The following is a 19,476-nucleotide window of genomic DNA, read 5'->3' as shown; positions in this document are numbered from 1 at the left end:
AGATGACTGAATTGTACCGCCAGCATTCTAACATTTTGAGGGTCTGCCTGATAGACTGGGTTTTGTCATGCCTGAGAATGAGCAATAATGGGCAGGTGCCACAAGTTGGGAAGCACTGAGAACAAAGGGGATGGATTGGACCAGCACACACTCTCTGCCCATTGGTCTTTCCCCACTTTAGCACAGAGCACATGAAGAACAAATGGTGCAGCTGCTGTAGAATACGGTACAGAGTTTCCTCAAAAAATAAAAATGGTCCCTGGCCAAGTATGGCTCAGTTGGTTGAAGCATTGTCCCAGAAACTGAAAGTTGTGGGTTTGATTCCCAGTTAGGGAGAGTATGGGAGGCAGCCAATCAGTGTTTTGTCATCATACCTCTCTCTAAGCATGTCTTTGGGTGAGTATTAGAAAAAAATTAAAAAGAAATTAGAAATGGAACTACCTTATGACCCAGAGATTCCACTTCTGGGAACATATCTGAAGAAATCCAAAACATTAATTCAAAAAATATGTGCACACCTATGTTCATTGCAGCATTATTTACAATAGCCAAGATTTGGAAGCAGCTGAAGTGTCCATCAGTAGATGAGTGGATAAAAAAGCTCTTGGTACATTTACACAATGGAATACTATGTGGCTATAAAAAAATAAGGAAATCTTATCCTTTACCACAGGATGAATGACCTGGAGATTATTATGCCAAGTAAAATAGGCCAGTTAGAGAAAGACAAATACCACATGAACTCACTTATATGTGGAATCTAATGAACAAAATAATTTAGCAAAACAGAAACTGAAGCATAGTTACATAGGAGAGACTGACAGCTGTCAGATGGGAGGGGTTTTGGAGAGCTGGGTAAAAAAAGGTGAAGGGGTTAAGCAAAAATATATACATATGACATATAAACATGGTGATAGCAAGAGTAAAAGGTGGGTGGGGAGAGGTGGAGGTGGGCAAAGTGGGGATAAATGGATGCAAAGAGAATTTGCTTTGGGCGGTGAGCACACGATGAAGTGTGAAGATGATGTTTTATTTACTTGAAACGTGTCTGTTTTTTTAAACCAACATCACCCCAAAGTTCAACAAGAAAAGTTTATAAATACTGCACTTCAGGAAATTACTCAGAACTGAACACAAGGGAAAGTACATGTAACAGGTTTAACACAGGAGTGGCATGATTTCATTTGTGTTTTGTAATGATCCCTCCGACTTCTGGGTATAGAGGCATTGGAAGGTGACAAGAGTAGGAAGGGGTAGTTTGTGATTCAGACATGAAGGGTATTGCAGTGGTTCAGACGTGAAGATGGCAGCCTGGCCATCTGGGCACATGAGGGACATACTGAGAAGATAAGAACAATAGGGCTGTCTAATGGATAGGTTTTAGTGGGAAATAAGGTAGCTGTGGAGTAACATTCAGGTTTTAAACTTGTGCAACGGAATGGATGTAGTTCAATTCAGAGAAAGACACCATGGAAAAGGATGGGATTAAGGTGAAGATGGTGAGTCATAAATTGCAAGGCTGAGTTTAAGATGTCTAGGTAATATCAAAGATGTCAAGTAACTAGAAATACTCCTCAAGTTCTCAGAGATAGAGAAGCGTAAGTGGCCATCATTTGCATCTCTATGGTGACTGACTCTAAGGAATGAATTCTATCGCCTAGGAAGAAAGAATTTGATGAGAATTTAAATTGATCTGGACTCAATCCATTGGGTGAAGCTATAACTGAAACAAAGAGAGAAAAGTTAATGGAGGTGATATAATGGAGAAAGACATGGAGGAGGGGCATTTAAGTAGATTCTAGATAGGAAAAGGATGGAGTGTTTCATGAGAAAGAGTGATAAATAGTGTAAGAAGTTTCTGGAAGGATTTTAGGGATTCGGAGATCATTGTAAACCTAAGAGATATTTGCTTTGGTGGAATAATGGGGGAAAGAAGTCAAAATACATGAATTGAGGGAATGAATTTAAGGCAAGGAAAGACCAACAAAGAAAAGTCAACTCTTGGCTGGTAGCTATAAGGAAATGGTAGGCCAAATGGCACATGTTTATAAGATGGGAAAAAATCAGCATGTTGCTACAGCATTGGGTAGAATGCTTTTGAGAAGGTGAGGTAAGAATGAAGGGGATAAGGGTGGGAGAAAGACAAGGAGGGAGGAGGGAGAGAGAATGTGTGAACAATAGTGTAAGAATAATTGATAAGGCAAGAATGTCGGGATTCAAAGTGAAGGTGAAAGTTGTCTTCAGAGAGAAGGGAAATGGTGTGAATGATATAGCAATGTGGAGAAGGTGCATGCTAATGTAATGTGTGGTTGAGAGGGTGCAGTTCACAGAGTCATCGCAATGACTCGGATTTTCTCTGTGGAATATGTGGTAAGAATATTTGCTGAGAAAGGGAGAGGAGATAGAAGATTCAACAGTGAAACCAGTGCTTGTGGAGCATGGGTGAACAAGTGAAAGATATACAGGACTTCCTGAGAGTATAGTAGGCTCCTTTATAAAAAAATTATTTTAAAATATGTTTTTATTGTTTGAGAGAGAGTGAGGAAGGTAGAGGGATAGAGAACTAGAAACATTGATAGGGTGCCTCCTGCATGCCCCCCACTGGGGATCAAACCTGCAACTCAGGAGTGTGCCCTGACCAGAATTTGAGCCAGGGACCTCTTGGTTCATGGGTCAATGCTCAACCACTGAGCCACAGTAGGCGGGCATAGTAGGCTCCTTTAAATGGGAAAGAAGACTCAAGGGGCTTAATGGAAGATGGAAGAAGAGGTGAGAAACTGTAAGTAAGAGGACTTTCTATGTCTAAAAACAATTGTAAAAAGAACTTGGTAAATCCAAACCACTGGTGGTTCTTAGTAATCATTGCCGTGAATTATCCCATGCAATGATGGCTTTTCCTTTCTGGCTTTACAGTGGATGGAGGGTGCTGAACATATCAGGCAGCCTCCTTAAGTCTAAAATGCTAGCTAACACTTATTTCCATTTATTTCTTTTTTAAAATATATTTTTATTGATTTCAGAGAGGAAGGGAGAGGGAGAGATAGATAGAAACATCAATGATGAGAGAGAATCATTGATTGGCTGCCTCCTGCACGCCTCACACTGGGGATTAAGCCCGAAACCCAGGCATATGCCCTGACTGGGAATCGAACCTGTGACCTGTTGGTTCCTAGGTCAATGCTCAACCGCTGAGCCACACCTGGCGGGGCTCCATTTATTTCTTAAATATGTACATAATTTCCCCCATTTTTGCCTTTTTGTTGTGTGGTGCTGAGTGACTACGAGATAGAGGTAGATGAAGGGTAAGATAATGTGCGTCTGAGTGGAACAGGCATTCTTGCTTCATATCATTGATTCTTGCTTATTTAGCTAACCAAGCATGGCACACAGCAGGTGTTCAATAAGAGTGCTAATGTGTAAAAGTCAAGATGAACACAGTTCCTCAGGAGTAAGAGCAAAATATATATTTTCTAAGTGAGACCATTGCTAAAGGTTAAGGAACCAAAGAGTAAATTCAGTGGAAGCCATCCTAGGGCATCACCTGCTATATACCCAGGTCGTCCAGTGTGTTGGGCATGAGGTACTCTATCAGCTAGTAAAGTGCTCTGGGAGCAATGTATGAACTTACCACACTGTGTTTAGGGGCATCCGACAGGAGTCCGCTGGAGAGGGTGTATTGCTCAGACTCTGCTTTGGTTTTCCTGACCCCTTCCCACCATTTCCGGTATTGTTGGCGGACCTGCAGAGGCAAAGCATGCTCTGAGTCAGCTCACTGAGGGGAGTGAGAGTGGAAAAAGTCCTGGGTGAGAGGTGGACAGTGGTACCTGCTGGCTGAGGAGACAGTACACCAGGAAGATGAAGACGCCCTGCAGGCTGTTGATGATGGTGAAGAGATAGGCCATGGCGAGAGCAGCTGGACCCACCTGCAGGATTCCCAAACACCACGTGCAGCCCAAGATGAAGAGCTGAGCTATCGCTTTAAATGTCAGCATCCTGAATAGGAGGAGAAGAGAGGTCCGTGGTGCAGCCAGAGCAACAGAATCAAGGCCATTCTCATCTCCACCCAATGAATGCTCCTGACTTCCCTTGTTGGTAATCAGTTCACAGACAGAGTTGTGTTCAGCTTTGACCTTGACTGTCAATGATTCTCCACAATAGAAATGCTACTTGGGTCCAGGATGGCATTTTGATTGAATTGAGTAGGACTGTGACACTTCATAATGTAAGTTTCAAAAAAACTTTCTATAATGCTCCCTGGTGATGCCTAATTTTATTCAACCAACATTACCGAGTGTGTTCTGTGCATCAGGCTGTGTTCTGGGGCCTGGGTATTAAAAGTAACAGAGGCAAGGTTTCTATTTTCATAAAGGCCACAGGCTATTCCAATGACTAACACAACGGAATAATGACATGCAAAATGTAGAAAGGACACTGGAGAGGGGTGAGAAGGAGCCTGACCGAGAGTGGGTATGGAAGAGTAGACTGGGTTGTGGGAGGAGTCACAGATTTTTCTAAGGGCACACAGGTTCTTTGTACTTTTGTTGTAGGACTGCTGACAAAAGTCCAAAGAATGTTTATCAACCAATGTCAATTCCTCCTGTTGCTGAGGGAGTTACAAGCTGAGATTAGAGACAGAGCATTGCGGCTGGAAAGTCAGCAGCCCACCACTGAATCCAAGCTGGCTCTCATTGGAGGACAGCTGCATCTCTTTACTCTGGGTTCCCTCAGAAGACCCTATGAAGAGACCTCATGGCTTCTAAGGCACATGGATTTGCTCTTGGGACCACACATGTCTGTGGGGTTGTCACCCTCTTCTCCATTTTACCTTGTATTCTTGAGGGTGGACACATCACTGTTGAGCGAAGAGAGTTTGCTTTTCAAAATCCAGAGGGTCATCAGAAAGAAAGCTAGATTGACCTTCAGGAAAACACACAAGGTTTAGTGAATACAATTTTAGTTTGTTATCTCTAGCCTAGCCTTTTCAACAGAAATTCCACATTTAAGTAGTTTTTATATTACACTACTAAACTACTAAAGCTAGAGCTTGTAGTTTTAGGAGCAGTCTTAGAAAACCAAAGCAGCCGAAGCCGGTTTGGCTCAGTGGATAGAGCGTCGGCCTGCGGACTGAAAGGTCCCAGGTTCGATTCCGGTCAGGGGCACGTACCTTGGTTGTGGGCACATCCCCAGTAGGGGGTGTGCAGGAGGCAGCTGATCGATGTTTCTCTCTCATCAATGTTTCTAACTCTCTACCCTCTCCCTTCTTCTCTGTAAAAAATCAACAAAATATATTAAGAAAAAGAAAAGAAAGAAAAGCAAACCCAAGGCAACCCAGGGACATTCTTGCTTATGTCATCCTCCCACCTCTTTATAAGTCTAATGACCCTCAGCTGAGCCTTAAGGATTCTCTGATGTCTTTACTCACAAAGAGGATGGCACAGACAGGTCCAAGGAAGCCCCATATAAATCCTTTTTCCCTGTGGAGCCAGCAGCTAAGAAAGAGAGAGAATTAAAAATGCATCGTCTCACTCCAACAAGAATTGTTTGAGTTGTCTTGTACCCATGGTGTGGGGAAGTGGGTTTATGATATCTAAATCCAGCCTACCACCAGGAATGCTCAGGACCTACTCAAGAAGGCAAATAATCCTTTCCACTAATATTTACAGGGTAAAATAAGATTGTTGTTAGAGTAATAAATTTGACAGTAAAATAGTAGTCAAGTTTTCAGGCAAATTTAAATTGGCTAGTTGAAACAAGCAAATATTCTAGAAAAATTAATTGTAGTGGACAAAAAGCAGTTCCTAAAGTGTTAACTAATATTTTTATTGGTAGTTCATCTCATGATAAAATTGCGCACCATGTATTGAACCTAAAACAGTAATATTATAGTGCAAAAAATTAAAATTTAAAAGCCATCAAGACTACATTATAAAATTTTCAAAAGCCTCCTAATATTTAAATAAAAAAAGGGGGGGGGGATAGTAGAAGAATATCATGTAAGGAAAAATATCCTATAAGTAAATTACATCTAGAAAATTAATACTTTAGAAAATTAATTGTAAGGCTAAAAGCAAGACACCCATGAAAAACACAAAAGGTGTCAAAACAAGCCAGAGGAAAATCATTTGGGCAAAAAATGAAATAGGATCGCAAGTCAAATTTATAGAAAATATTCCTTTATTAACTTTTGGTCGAGAATATGTTTGTATATTTTCAGAAAACAACTCCAAGACCATGTGGAATCCAGCAACAGAGAGGAATCGACAAGACTACTCCAGCCATGAAGACAGAAGAGAAGCAGTCCAGAGATGGAAGACGCTGACGTTGCCTTGCCATACTAGCAGTTAGCAGCTGTGCGTCACTGCAGGTTGCCCAGGACCAAACCAGAGAGAGTCGGACCTGCATTACCACCATTTGTCCACCATCCAGAACTGAAATGTCATTTCTGACATGTACACATAAGGAACTGTTTGACATTGAAATTGGGTCTCAAAAGAACTGTTGGCCCAGAAAGAAACTCACTACAGACTGATTCATTTGCCTGTCACCATAACCATTATTGCTTGTCTCATTTTCGGTTCTTATTAAGTGTATTTCTAATAGCACATGATCTCACTCATCTAGGGGAAATAATGAACAACATAGACTGATGAACAAGAACAGACCCAGAAACAAGGAGGCATGGATCAGACTGTCGGGCCTCAGAGGGAGGGTAGGGGAGGGTGGGGGTAAAGGGGAGAGATCAACCAAAGGACTTGTGTGCATGCATATGATCCTAACCAGTGGTTAAGGACAACAGGGGGGTGGAGGCATGCCTGGGGAGGGAATGGGGGGATGAGGACAAATATGTGATACCTTAATCAATAAAGAAATTAATTAAAACAAACAAATAAATAAATAAATAAATAAAATAAAATAAAAATGCATTGGTCCTTAGAAAAGTAGAACAATTATGCAAATTCATTCATTAATTCATTCATCAGTAAACATTGAGTGTCTCTTCTGTGATAGGCTCTGTGGTTGGCTCTGAAAATACCATCGTGAAGAAAGTAAGCATGGCCTTCAATCCCACACATCTCACAGACACACAATGAGACACCCTGCAACAACAAAACAAAAATGGGAACACTCTATCCACTGAGCAAAACCAGCTAGGGCAGAGTTTTTTAAATTATGGCTTTTTTGAGAGGTAACTCACAACCAGAACATTCACCCATTTGAACTGTACAGTTCAGTGACGTTTAAAATATTCATAGAGTTGCCCTAGCTTGTTTGCTCAGTGGATAAAGCATTGGCTTGCAGACTGAAAGGTCCTGGGTTGCAGGCTCAATCTGCAGTAGGGGCCGTGCAAGAGGCAGCCAATTAATGATTCTCTCTCATCATTGATGTTTCTATCTCTCTCTACCTCTCTTTTCTTCTCTGAAATCAATAAAAATATATTTAAAAAAATTTAGTGTTGGGCAATCATTACCACAATCTAACTTTAGAACATTTCCAACTCCTCAAAAAGAAACTCATTCCTACTAGCAGTCACTCCTCATTCCTGCTTCCATGTACCTCACCACCCACCATAGCCCCATGGCATCATTAATCTACTTTCTGTCTCTATGGATTTGCTTATTTTGGATATAAATGGAATTGTACAATATGTAGTATTTTATGACTGGGTTCTGTCACCTAGCATGTTTTCAATCAAGGTTCATCCATGTTGCAGTATGTTTTTATGGCTGAATAATCTTTTTTAAAATTATTATTATTTTTGTTGTTATTACTCATCCGAGGATATTTTTCCATTGATTTTTTTTTAAGGGATAGTGGAAGAGAGAAGGAAAGACGGAGAGAAACATTGATGTGAGAGAAACACATCAAATGGTTGCCTCCTGCACACGCTCTAGATCAGGGCCAGGGAGGAGCCTACAACCAAGGTACGTGCCTTTGACCTGAATCAACCCAGGACCCTTTGGTCCGCAGGCTGATGCTCTATCCACTTAGCCAAACCAACTAGGGCAGTCTTTTTATTTTAACCTTTTAACCTAATTTCAGTGAAGTGACATCTCATTTTGATTTTTTTGATTTTCACTTTCCTAATGACTGACGATGTTGAGCAACTTTTCATACACTCACTGGTCATTTACATATCTTGGAAGAAATGTCTATTCAAATCTGTCCATTTTCACTTATTTATTTTTTATTTAAATCTTAATTTTAAAAAAATTGATTTCAGAGAGGAAAGGAGAGGGAAAGAGAGATAGAAACACCATAATGAGAGAGAATCATCAGTCAGCTGCCTCCTGCACACTCCACACTGGGAATCAAGCCTACAACCCGGGCATGTGCCCTGACATGGGATCAAACCCAGGACCTCATGGTTCCCAGGTCGACACTCAACCACTGAACCACGCTGGCTGGGCTATTTAAATCTTTATTGTTAAAAGTATAATATAGGTCCTCTTTCTCTTTTGTCCATTTTTAAATTGGGTTGTCTTTTGTTGTTGAGTTGTTCCACTTAATTTTAACAACAGTGCAAAACAGAAGTTCTCTTCTGATTACAGGTTTGTAACTGAAGTATAAAGGGCTTAAGGTTTTACTGATAAACAGTGACAGAATTCACTCTTGATCCACTTTAGGGTAAGGAACAGGGGTGGGAAAAAGTAGGCTTACAGTTGTTTATATGTGAAGCAGTTTATTCTTGTACTATTACGTGTTAATTATTGTATTGTTTTCCATACCAACAATTGTAAACCTTTTGCCTACGCTTGTGCAGAGGACATTTCAGGGCAATGGAGAGTGTAGTAGGACATTGAAATGTACACTGAGAAAATTGTAAGCAAGAAAGAACTAATGTGTCCAAGAAGGAATCTCTCTAGAGTTGAGTTGATGCAGGCGCACCTAAGTTTGAGCAGCATGTTGTGGGGAAGAGTGCAGCTTCTGGGAGACTGACTTCCTGAATGTAAGTGTGCAGACTTGCTCTCCTTCTAAAAACAACAAACACATAAGCAACACAACTAAAACCAACCATTTCAAAACTCTGACAACTACCCAAAGCCACACAACAAACTGAAGTAGTCTATCCAAGAGAAACTACCGAAGCTTGATAAGGTTGGTGAGGAAGGACTCTTGTGATGTTTCAACTCTGAACTATTTCCACTCCTCTTCCCAGCTTAGTGGTGAGGCCACCAACAGCTGGTAGCATGGCAGACAACAGGGAGATGTGGCATTTTTTGGAGCTCATTTGAAAGTATCATCATTATCTCCAGAGCAAAGTCAGTATTTTTTCTGACCCTTTAGCTATCTGGGAAACCTGTAGTCTCCAAATTTGGTGTGTATTTTATTCCACTGAAAGCTCATCTCAGTGAGAGACAAAACAGCCTGCCCTTAGGGCATTCCACAAATAATAGCAAACGCCTGTCAGTAACTTTGCTAACTGCCTAAGGCTGTGATTTCAGGTGGTGTCAACAAGAACTTGTCTGAGGCCCTGGCTGGGTGGCTCAGTTGGTTGGCGTGTGGTCCCAATGCATCAGGGTTGCAGGTTCAATCCCAGGTCAGGGCACATACAAGAATCAACCAATAAATGCATAAATAAATCAACAAGAATGCATAAATAAATGGAACAACAAATCAGAAGTGTTGTTTGCAAATACCTTCTCCCATTTAGTGGGTTGCCTTTGGATATCTATCCAAAAATTTTTAAAACATTTATTCACAAAGATATATGCATGGCTATGTTCACTGCAGCATTATTCATGGTGGACAAGACATGGAAACAACCAAAGTGTTTTTCGATAGATGGTTGGATAAAGAAGATGTACTTATTATATACAATGGAATACTACTCCGCCATAAGGACACATGAAATTGTCTTTGTGACAACATAGATGGATCTTGAGAATATCATGCTAAGCAAAACAATTCAGACAAAAAAAAAAATCAAGAATCCTATGATTTCACTCATTTGTAAGATACAAAACTGAAAGCAAGAAATGAACAAACAAGACAATAAACAAACAAAAAGTCATAGACACAGCCCTAACTGGTTTGGCTCAGTGGATAGAGTGATAGCCTGTGGACTGAAGGGTCTCGGGTTCGATTCCGGTCAAGGGCACATGCCTGGGTTGTGGGCTTGATCCCCAGTAGAGGGCATGCATGAGGCAGCCAACCAATGATTATCTCACCATTGATGTTTTTATCCCTCTCTCACTTCCTCTCTGATATCAATAAAAATATATTAAAAAAAAAAGTCATAGACACAGACAACAGTATGGTGGTTACCAGAGGGTAAGAGGGGTAGGAGGAGGAAGTAAAGGGTGAAGGGGGAAAATATAGGTTGATGGAAGGAGATTTGACTTTGGATGGTAAACATACAATGCAATATACAGATTATACATTATAGAACTGTACACTTAAAACATATTTAATGTTACTAACCAATGTCACCCCAATAAATCTAATTAAAATATTTTAATTTGTACTTGTATGTTTATAGCAGCATTTTTCACAGTAGTAAAAAAATGGAAACAATCAAAATGTTTGTCATCTGTTGGATGGATAAAAAATGTGATATATCTATATAATGGAATATTATTTACAAAACAACAATACCAGAAACAACAACAATTCCAGGTGAGGCCTGGAAGCTGCAGAAATGGCCACAATCACAGCCGGGACTCCGTAGCCCACAGGTCATGATACTTGCTACAACATGATGAACCTTGTACACATCATGCTAAGAATCCAGTCACAAAAGACAGCACTTATGATTTAATTTATGGGAAAATCCAGGGTAGGTAGATCCATAGTTTAGTGGTTGTCAGGGGTTGGGGAGGAGGAGTAGCTAGCAGGAATGAGGACTGCATGACTCTGCATGATACAAGATTTCTTTCTTTTTGTTGTTGTTAATCTTCACCCGAGGATATTTTTCCATTGATGTTTAGAGAGAGTAGAAGATAGGGGGAGAGACACAGAGAGAGAAACATCGATGTGAGAGAGACACATTGATTGGTTGCCTCCTGAAAGCATGCTGACCAACTGGGTCACAACCGGGGTTGACCAGGGATCAAACCTGCAACTGAGGTACATGCCCTTGACTGGAACCAAACCTGAGACCCTTCAGTCCGCAGGCCAACGCTCTGTCCATTGAACCAAACCATCTAGGGCACAAGGTTTCCTTTTAGGAATTGAAAACATTGTGAAATTTGATTGTGGTGATAGGTGTACAACTCTGTGATTATTGGAAGAACCCTTTAAAGATATGTGAAATATATTTCAAAATGAAGTGAAAACAATAAGCCTAGTATAAAAAGGTGAAACTAAAAGAGTGCAAGCTCTGGAGCTTGACTCCCTTGATTTGAATCCCAGCTCTGCTACTTACTAGCTGTGCCCCTTTTATTGGGCATTTATTTAAACTATTTGTGCCTCGATTTACTTATCTGTAAAATGGGTCAAATCACAGTGTCTAGTTCACAGTATTGGTGTGAAGAAGCATTGCATTAACTAATATAAAAATGCTTAGAAAAGTGCCTGGCACAGCCTGGCTGGTATGGCTCAGTGGATTGAACATCATCCCATGCACTGAGAGGTTGCTGGTTTGATTGCCAGTCAGGACACATGCCCAGGTTGTGGGCTCCATCCCCAGTAGGGGGCATGCAGGAAGCAGCCCATCAATGTTCCTATATCTCTCTTTTCCCTTCCTCTGTCTCTAAAAATCAATAAAAACATATATTTTTAAAAAGAAATACAAAAGTGCCTAGCACAGTCCAGCCGGCATGGCTCAGAGAGTTGACCTATAAACCAGGAGGTCACGATTTGATTCCCAGTCAGGAGGTCACAGTTCGATTCCTGGTTTGTGGGCTCAATTCCCAGTGTGGGGCATGCAGGAGGCAGCCAATCAATGACTGATGTTTCTCTCTCTCCCTCTCCCTTTCTCTTTGAAATAAATATTTTAAAAAGGGTTTGGCACAGAGTAAGCATCATGTTAATCTCAACTATGTTACAATCTATAGTTTAAATTATTTAAATCAGCTCTATTTTTCCAAACATAAATTAGGGACAACCTGTACGATTTGGATAAAGAGGTAGGTTAAATTGTTTATAATGATGTCCTAAGCACCTTTTTTCATTATACCTTTGTTATTTATGGAGAGTTTTAGAGATATTCTTCTTAAGTATTATAAATTAGAAGGCCAGTGCATGACATTTGTGTGCTGGCGGTGGGAGGGATGGGTGTCCCTCAGCCTGGCCTGTGCCCTCTCGAAGTCTGGGACCCCTTTGGGGATGTCCGACTGCCGGTTTAGGCCTGCTCCCCTAAGCTGGCAGATGGACATCCCCCAAGGGGTCCTTAGTACTGCCATGGAGGAGGGAGAGGTTCCCGCCACCATTGCTGCACTCACCAGCCATGAGACTGGCTTCTGGCTGAGCTGTGCTCCCCCTGTGGGAGCGCACTGACCACGAGGGGGCAGCTCCAGGGTTGGGCAGCTCCAGGTTTGAGCATCTGCCTCCTGATGGTCAGTGCGCATCTTACCGACTGCTCATTCTGCTGTTTGGTCAATTTGCATATTAGCCTTTTATTATATAGGAAAGCCATCAGAAAGATGCCCTAACCATCATCACTTATTGTCTCTATTCATATGATCTGTCATAATCAGAATGCTATGTTGGTTCCACAAAGTCATGGTCATGGAGAAGTAAAAGAAATGGGAAATTGCCCTTACCGAGCAGATGTTCCATAAAGGTGAGGCCTGGATGCTGCAGAAATGGCCACAATCACAGCTGGGACTCCGTAGCCCACAGGGAGCATGAACTTCTTCATGAACCTGCTCACACTGGAGTAGTTGACCACCGTCAGGTTGCGTGTGGTGAGGAAGAGGTGCAGGCCCTCCAGCAGCATCCAGGTGAAGGAGGCCAGGTAGAGATAGTGTAAGGCACCCGCGATGATGGCGCACAGCACCTGGGGGAGCAGTGAGAGTCACCAGGTGAGATTGTCAGGGTGGAGCATGGACCCAGGACCTCTCCTATACCTTGCCATTTGAGAGAACTCTGCTGTATAGGAAGGAATTGTCCAAAGAAGGTGTGATTTCTATTTGGGTCAGTCAATGTAAAATTGGCTACGTACCCCTCTAACCTTCCCCAAACCCAAAGTCATTTTATTAAGGTGTCCAATGCAAGTGTACTCCTCATTCCATGGTCAGGGCATGCGTCCTTTGGGACAGTGTCAGTACCTTGTTCTCAGTTCTGTCGATGGCCGTGAGGAAGAGCAGGTGGGCCAGGAAGAGGCAGAGCGAGAGCTGCAGGTGGAGTGAGGTGCTGGTGTTCTGGATGGCTTTGCACAGCAGGAAGGTGAGGGCCGCCAGGAGGAGGCACAGCAGAGAGAGGCTCAGCCCCACGTAGGTGATCACAGCCAGGGCGGGATCCTCCTCCTGGCACCCAGCAAAGAGGAGAGAGCAGTCACACTCTCCTGATCTGGGCTAATGACCCTTGTACCGATTTCAGTTTTGGGCAGGTACAACACAATTAGGAGTGGAGGAGCCAGGTAAATTTGTGATGTTTATGGACACTGTTAGAATTCTAGGGGGTCCTGAACTAATTCAGACTCTGTACACACTGAGGGATAAGAGAGTCCTCATTCAGGACCAAGCCCTGGAAATCATAGGATTGATTTTCCTTCATGACTAAGCTTATAGATTATCATGTGAGAGTCACAGAGGCACACGGCTCCATGTTGAGCATCATCCTCCATCCCCATGAAGTGATACTGTGTGACAGAGTCTGTATCCAGAGACTCGATGTCCAGGGATCAACTTCCCACCTTGGACTTATTCACCTCATCCCTGCAACACCTGTTCCTTACAGCTTTAAATCCTTGATTAAAGAAGGAAAAGTATTGATGATGGTGGTAGCTTGAAATTAATATTTCCAGCCTAATTTTTTATTATTTATTAAAAAAATATATTTGTATTGATTTCAGAGAAGAAGGGAGAGAGAGAGAGAGGGAGAGAGAGAGAGAGAGAGAGCTAATAAACATCAATGATGAGAGAGAATCATTAATCGGCTGCCTCTTGCACACCCCCTACCAGGGATTGAGCCTGCACCCCGGGCTTGTGCCCTTGACCAGAATCAAAAGCGGGACCCTGCAGTCCTTATGCTGATGCTCTAGCCCAGTGATGGCGAACCTCTGACACAGTGCCATTTCTGCTGACACGCGGCCGCTGAGGCGGCCGCATGCCGAGGATGAAACATTTATGTTATTTAAACTATAAATATCGCGAAATAATGTTTTTTCCTCAAAGGGACACACTACCCGAGTTATGCTCAGTTTTTTGGCGAAGTTTGAAACACCAAGCTCTAAAGGTTGCCCATCACTGCTCTAGCCACTGAGACAAAGTGGCTAGGGCTCCTGCCTATTTTTTAAAGATTAAAAATTTTCCTGCCTGATTTTTCAAATTATCTTAAATCTATAAGGAGATATATTTAAAAAATTAATTTTAGTGTAAGTAGGTGAGAGAGAGAGAGAGAAAGAGGGACGGAGAGAGAGAAAAACAAATGTGAATATGATAAAGAAAATGGAGGATAGCAATCCTCAGATGAGATGTTTGTGTATGACCCTGACTGGATAACCCAGCTGCACCATGTTTATTTGTTGACCCAAATAAGTTGCAGAATAATAAATTATGTTTTTTAGGTGCAACATGCATGGGAATTTATTACAACACAATAGACAATGAACAAAGTACCTTCTCAAGGCTCTCACCTGCCCCTCATAGTGGGCCATGAGGACGGCAAAGCTGCTGAGGTGGGTGCATTGGCAGATGGTGCTGGTGTCTCCGGTGCCCACCATCCAGCAGCCTTTGGTGGACCAATGACCACTTCCATTCTGGCCAGACTCCCAGAAAACACAGAACACCTCCTGCCTTGGTCCTGGGGTCACTGACTGTAGGAACAGGGCAAGGTGTGAGCTGGTGGTTCTGGTGCTCAAAAATGCTGACCCAAATCCTGCTGGTGATGGGCTTTCCTGGGGAGAAGATGCACCCATGGGAGAGCCCCTGAACCCCAAGACTGTGTCCAGGACTCAGGCCTCTTCCACAGCCCTGTTTCACCAGCACTCACGTGGTTGAAGACAAAGGTGACTGGGGAGCTGAGGTTCTGAGTGTCCTTATTGCTCACAAAGACGGATATGACATCTGAGAGCAGGACAGGGGAGCGTTCCTGCAACAGGCCCTTGTGTGTCTCATGCAGAACTGACTGCTCCTCAGTTTCCACGACCAGTGGGGCCTCAGCCAGCAACTTGCCCATCCCTGGAGAAGAGACAAGGCCCACCGCAGAGGGGCCTACAGACAAGGACAAGGTTGACATCTTGGGGTGTCCCAAAGGCCCCCTTCCTTCTTGGATGCATTCTCTCCTTTGACCAATCACAGCCCGCACTTCCCTTTAATATTTAATTCTCTGTTTGTCACATCCTTGGGTGTCATGTTCCACTGTAAAGCCTCATTGACCTTCTCTCCATATCAGTCATTACCTGAGCCACCTGAGTCCTGCACCACATCCCAGTTCACCAGCATCATTGCCTGATTAATACTCAGGGTGACATTCTTGTCTTCTTGCTCCTTCACTTCCAGGGACAGTTCTATGAGTTGTGAGAGTTACATAAGGGAGTTAGATTAGTAACTGTGCCTGCAGTTGTAGCTATAATACCATTTTAATGTATAGATATCTTTTATATGTATACTAGTGGCCCAGTGCACAACATTCGTGCACGGGGTGGGGGTGTACCTCAGCCCAGCCTGCACCCTCTCCAATCTGGGACCCCTCGGGGGATGTCTGACTACCAGTTCAACCAGCAGTTGGACATCCTTTTTGCAATCCAAGACCCCTGGCTCCTAACTGCTCAGCTGCCTGTTTGCTTGCCTGATCGCCCCTAACCACAGGTGCCAGCCAGCTTGTCCCCAAATGCCCCCCCAGTGGCCTGCTCACCCCCAACTGCCATCTCCCACCGGCCAGCTTGCCCCCAACTGCCCCCCCTGCCAGCCTGATTGCCCCTACCTCCCACCCCCTGCTGGCCTGCTCACCCCCAACTGCCCCTCCCGCTGGCCTGCTCGCCCCCATCTGCTCTCCCCCCTTGCCAGCCTGATTGCCCCTAACCACTTTTGTCTTGGCCCCACCACCATGGCTTTGTCCGGAAGGATGTCTGGAAGGTCACCCGGTCTAATTAGCATATTACCATTTTATTAGTATAGATTTTGTTTCACTATATACAAAATGTTATCTATAATATTATTATAGGTATACCAAATAATGTCATATATATCCTATATAATAAAGAGGTAATATGCAAATTGACCATCACTCCAACATACAAGATGGCCTCCTCCATCTGGTCAAAGATGTCTGCCCACATGATGACACAAGATGGCCACCACAAGATGGCCAGCAGGGTAGGGCAGTTGTGGGTGATTAGGCCTGAAAAGGAGGAGAGTTGGCAGCGATCAGGCCTGCAGGAGAGAGCAGTTAGGGGTGACTGGGCTGGCAGAGGAGGGCAGTTGGGGGCGACAAGGCCTGGAGGTGAAGACAGTTGGGGGAGACCCAGGCTGGCAGGGGAGGGCAGTTGGGGGAGAGACCAGCCCTGCAGGGGAGGGCCAGGCCTGCAGGGGAGGGCAGTTGGGGGGGACTAGGCATGCAGGGGAGGGCAGTTGGGAGCAACCAGGCCTGCAGGGGAGGGCCAGGCCTGCAGGGGAGGGCAGTTGAGGGGGGACCAGGCCTATAGGGGAGGGAAGTTGGGGGCAACCAGACCTGCAGGAGAGGGAAGTTGGGGGGGAACAGGCCTGCAGGGGAGGGCAGTTGGGGGAGACCAGACGTGCAGGGGAAGGCAGTGGGGGGAACCAGGCCTGCAGGGGAGGGCAGTTGGGAGTGACCAGACATGCAGGGGAGGGCAGTTGGGGGTGACCAGGCCTGCAGGGGAGGGCATTTGGGGGGGACCAGGCCTGCAGAGGAGGGCAGTTGGGAGCAACCAGGCCTGCAGGGGAGGGCAGTTGGGGGGGACCAGGCCTGTAGGGGAGGCAACCAGGCCTGCAGGGGAGGGAAGTTGGGGGGGACCAGGCCTGTAGGGGAGGGCAGTTGGGGGCAACCAGGCTTGCAGGGGAGGGTAGTTGGGGGGGGGTCAGGCCTGCAGGGGAGGGCAGTTGGGGGCAACCAGAACTGCAGGAGAGGGCAGTTGGGGGTACTAGGCCTGCAGGGGAGGGCAGTTGGGGGAGACCAGGCTGGCAGGGGAGGGCAGTAGGAGTGACCATGACAGCAGGGGAGGGCAGTTAGGGGCAATCAGGCCAGCAGGAGAGCAGTTAGGCATCAATCAGACTGGCAGTGGAGTGGTTAGGGGCAATCCAGCAGGCAGGCAGGAGAGCGGTTGGGAGCAAGTAGTCCTGGATTGTAAGAGGGATGTCCAACTGTCCATTTAGGCCCGATCCTAGTGGGATCGGGTCTAAATGGGCAGTTGGATATCCTTTGAGGGGTCCCAGATTGGAGCGGTTGCAGGCTGGGCTGAGGGACACACACACCCTGTGCACGATTTCATGCACTGGGCCTCTAGTGTTATAATAAGACACATATTTTGTATATGTAATAATGATATATATACCAATCTGAATTTTCAAAGAATTATCAGAGTAACTACCAATTATATAACCTGAATGAAATAAACAAATTCCTACAGACCCATGAGCTATAAAAGTAACTGAAGAAGTAGAGTCTGAACAGACCTGTTATAAGTAAGAAGATCTAATCTGTAATCAAAACTTTCTAAGTGAAAGTTCAGACCTGAATTCGACCAACCACTTAAGGAAGAGTTAACCTTTTGCACTCGGATGTCGAGTGCGGTTAGCATCAGTAGCAGGAATCGAGAAAAAAAGCAAGCGAGTGCAAAGGGTTAACACAAATTCTTATACACTCCTAAAAAATAGAATGAAAAGGAACACTGAATAATTTTATGAGGCCACAATTACTCTAAAAACCAAACTAGAAAAAGACATAAAAAGAAAACAAAACTATAGACTTTAACTCTTATGAACGTAGTTGCAAAACTGTCCTCCCCTGCTGTCATAGGAATATAACTGCCCTCCCCTGCTGTCATAGGAATAAAGTTATCCAAGAAGGCTTAAGACTTGTCCACTGAAAACTACAAAATATTGTTAAAGAAATTTAAAAACCCTAAATAAATGGAAAGGTATCCTGTGATTATGAATTGGGAGACTAATATTTTAAACATGGCAAGATTCCCAAAAGTGATCTACAGATTCAATGCAATACTAACAATATTCCAAAAGCATATATATATATAGAAAAAATGAAAAGCTCATTCTAAAATTCATATGGTATTGCAAGAGGCCCCAATATACAAACAATATTGAAAATGAAAAACAAAGTTGGAGAACTCAAACTTCCTGATTTCAAAATTTATTACTAGTATACAATAACCAGAGCAGTATGGTACTACCATATGAGTAGACATATAAACCAACAAAATAAAATTGAGAGTCCAGAAATAAACCCATTTATGGTCAACCGATTTTCAACAGAACCCTTCAATGAGGGAAAGAATAGTCGCTTCAGTAAATGGCGCTGGGGCATCTGGCTATGCACAAGCGAAAAAAGGAAGATGGACTCACACCTCACACAATACATAAAAAGCGGGTCAAAATGGATCAAAGACCTACATTTAAGAGCTACAAATAGAGCAGTTAGGCCCAGCCCATGTAGTTCAGTGGTTGACCCAGGAACCAAGAGGCACCCTCCTTCCCCTCCTGTTTGATTCCTGGACAGGGCACATGCCCGGGTAGCAGGCTCTGTCTCCTGTGGGGGTGTGCAGAAGGCAGCCAATCAGTGATGCTTCTCCCTCATTGATGTTTCTATCTTTCTATCCCTTTCCCTTCCTCTCTAAAAATATCAATAAAAACATTAAAAATAAAATAAAAATAGAAGTTAGTAAAAAACACAGGAGTAAATATTCATGACCTGGGATTTGGCAATCAATACTTAGATATGACACAAAATGCACAACAAAAGAAAAAAATAAACAAAACGGGCTTTATCAAAATTTCACGCATCTATTTATTAAAGTAAAAAGACTATGAAGAAAGTGCAAAGAATCTATAGGATGGGAAAACATACTAGCAAATCACATGTCTCTTTTCTTTTTAATATATTTTATTGATTTTTTACAGAGAGGAAGAGAGAGGGATAGAGAGTTAGAAACATCGATGAGAGAGAAACATCGATCAGCTGCCTCCTGCACACCCCCCACTGGGGATGCGCCCGCAACCAAGGTACATGCCCCTGACCGGAATCAAACCTGGGACCCTTGAGTCCACAGGCTGACACTCCATCCACTGAGCCAAACCGGTTTCGGCCAAATCACATGTCTCATAAGGGTCTACTAGCAAATACATAAAGAACACTTAAAACTAAACAACAAAAAGCCAAACAGCCCAATTAAAAAGT

General features: G+C 43.6%; 1 protein-coding gene across 1 annotated transcript in view; it reads right to left on the bottom strand.

Annotated features, from left to right (window-relative positions):
* Nucleotides 1–1,717: 1,717 nt before the first annotated feature.
* Nucleotides 1,718–19,476, bottom strand: part of LOC307100544 (adhesion G protein-coupled receptor E2-like) — a gene marked incomplete at both ends in the record, with an annotated part of 31,222 nt that continues 13,463 nt past the window's right edge. Inside the window, 10 exons of the mRNA XM_079773011.1 lie at nt 1,718–1,723; nt 3,629–3,739; nt 3,825–3,993; nt 4,826–4,917; nt 5,423–5,489; nt 12,705–12,940; nt 13,212–13,409; nt 14,741–14,920; nt 15,097–15,317; nt 15,506–15,613. Coding sequence (XP_079629137.1) covers nt 1,718–1,723; nt 3,629–3,739; nt 3,825–3,993; nt 4,826–4,917; nt 5,423–5,489; nt 12,705–12,940; nt 13,212–13,409; nt 14,741–14,920; nt 15,097–15,317; nt 15,506–15,613 — 1,388 coding nt within the window. The remainder of the gene's footprint in view (nt 1,724–3,628; nt 3,740–3,824; nt 3,994–4,825; nt 4,918–5,422; nt 5,490–12,704; nt 12,941–13,211; nt 13,410–14,740; nt 14,921–15,096; nt 15,318–15,505; nt 15,614–19,476) is intronic.

The sequence above is a fragment of the Cnephaeus nilssonii genome, assembly GCF_951640355.1.
Source record: "Cnephaeus nilssonii genome assembly, chromosome: 5".
NCBI lineage: Eukaryota > Metazoa > Chordata > Mammalia > Chiroptera > Vespertilionidae > Cnephaeus > Cnephaeus nilssonii.
Note: the sequence above shows the minus strand (reverse complement) of the source record. Positions and strands in the feature narration are given on the sequence as shown.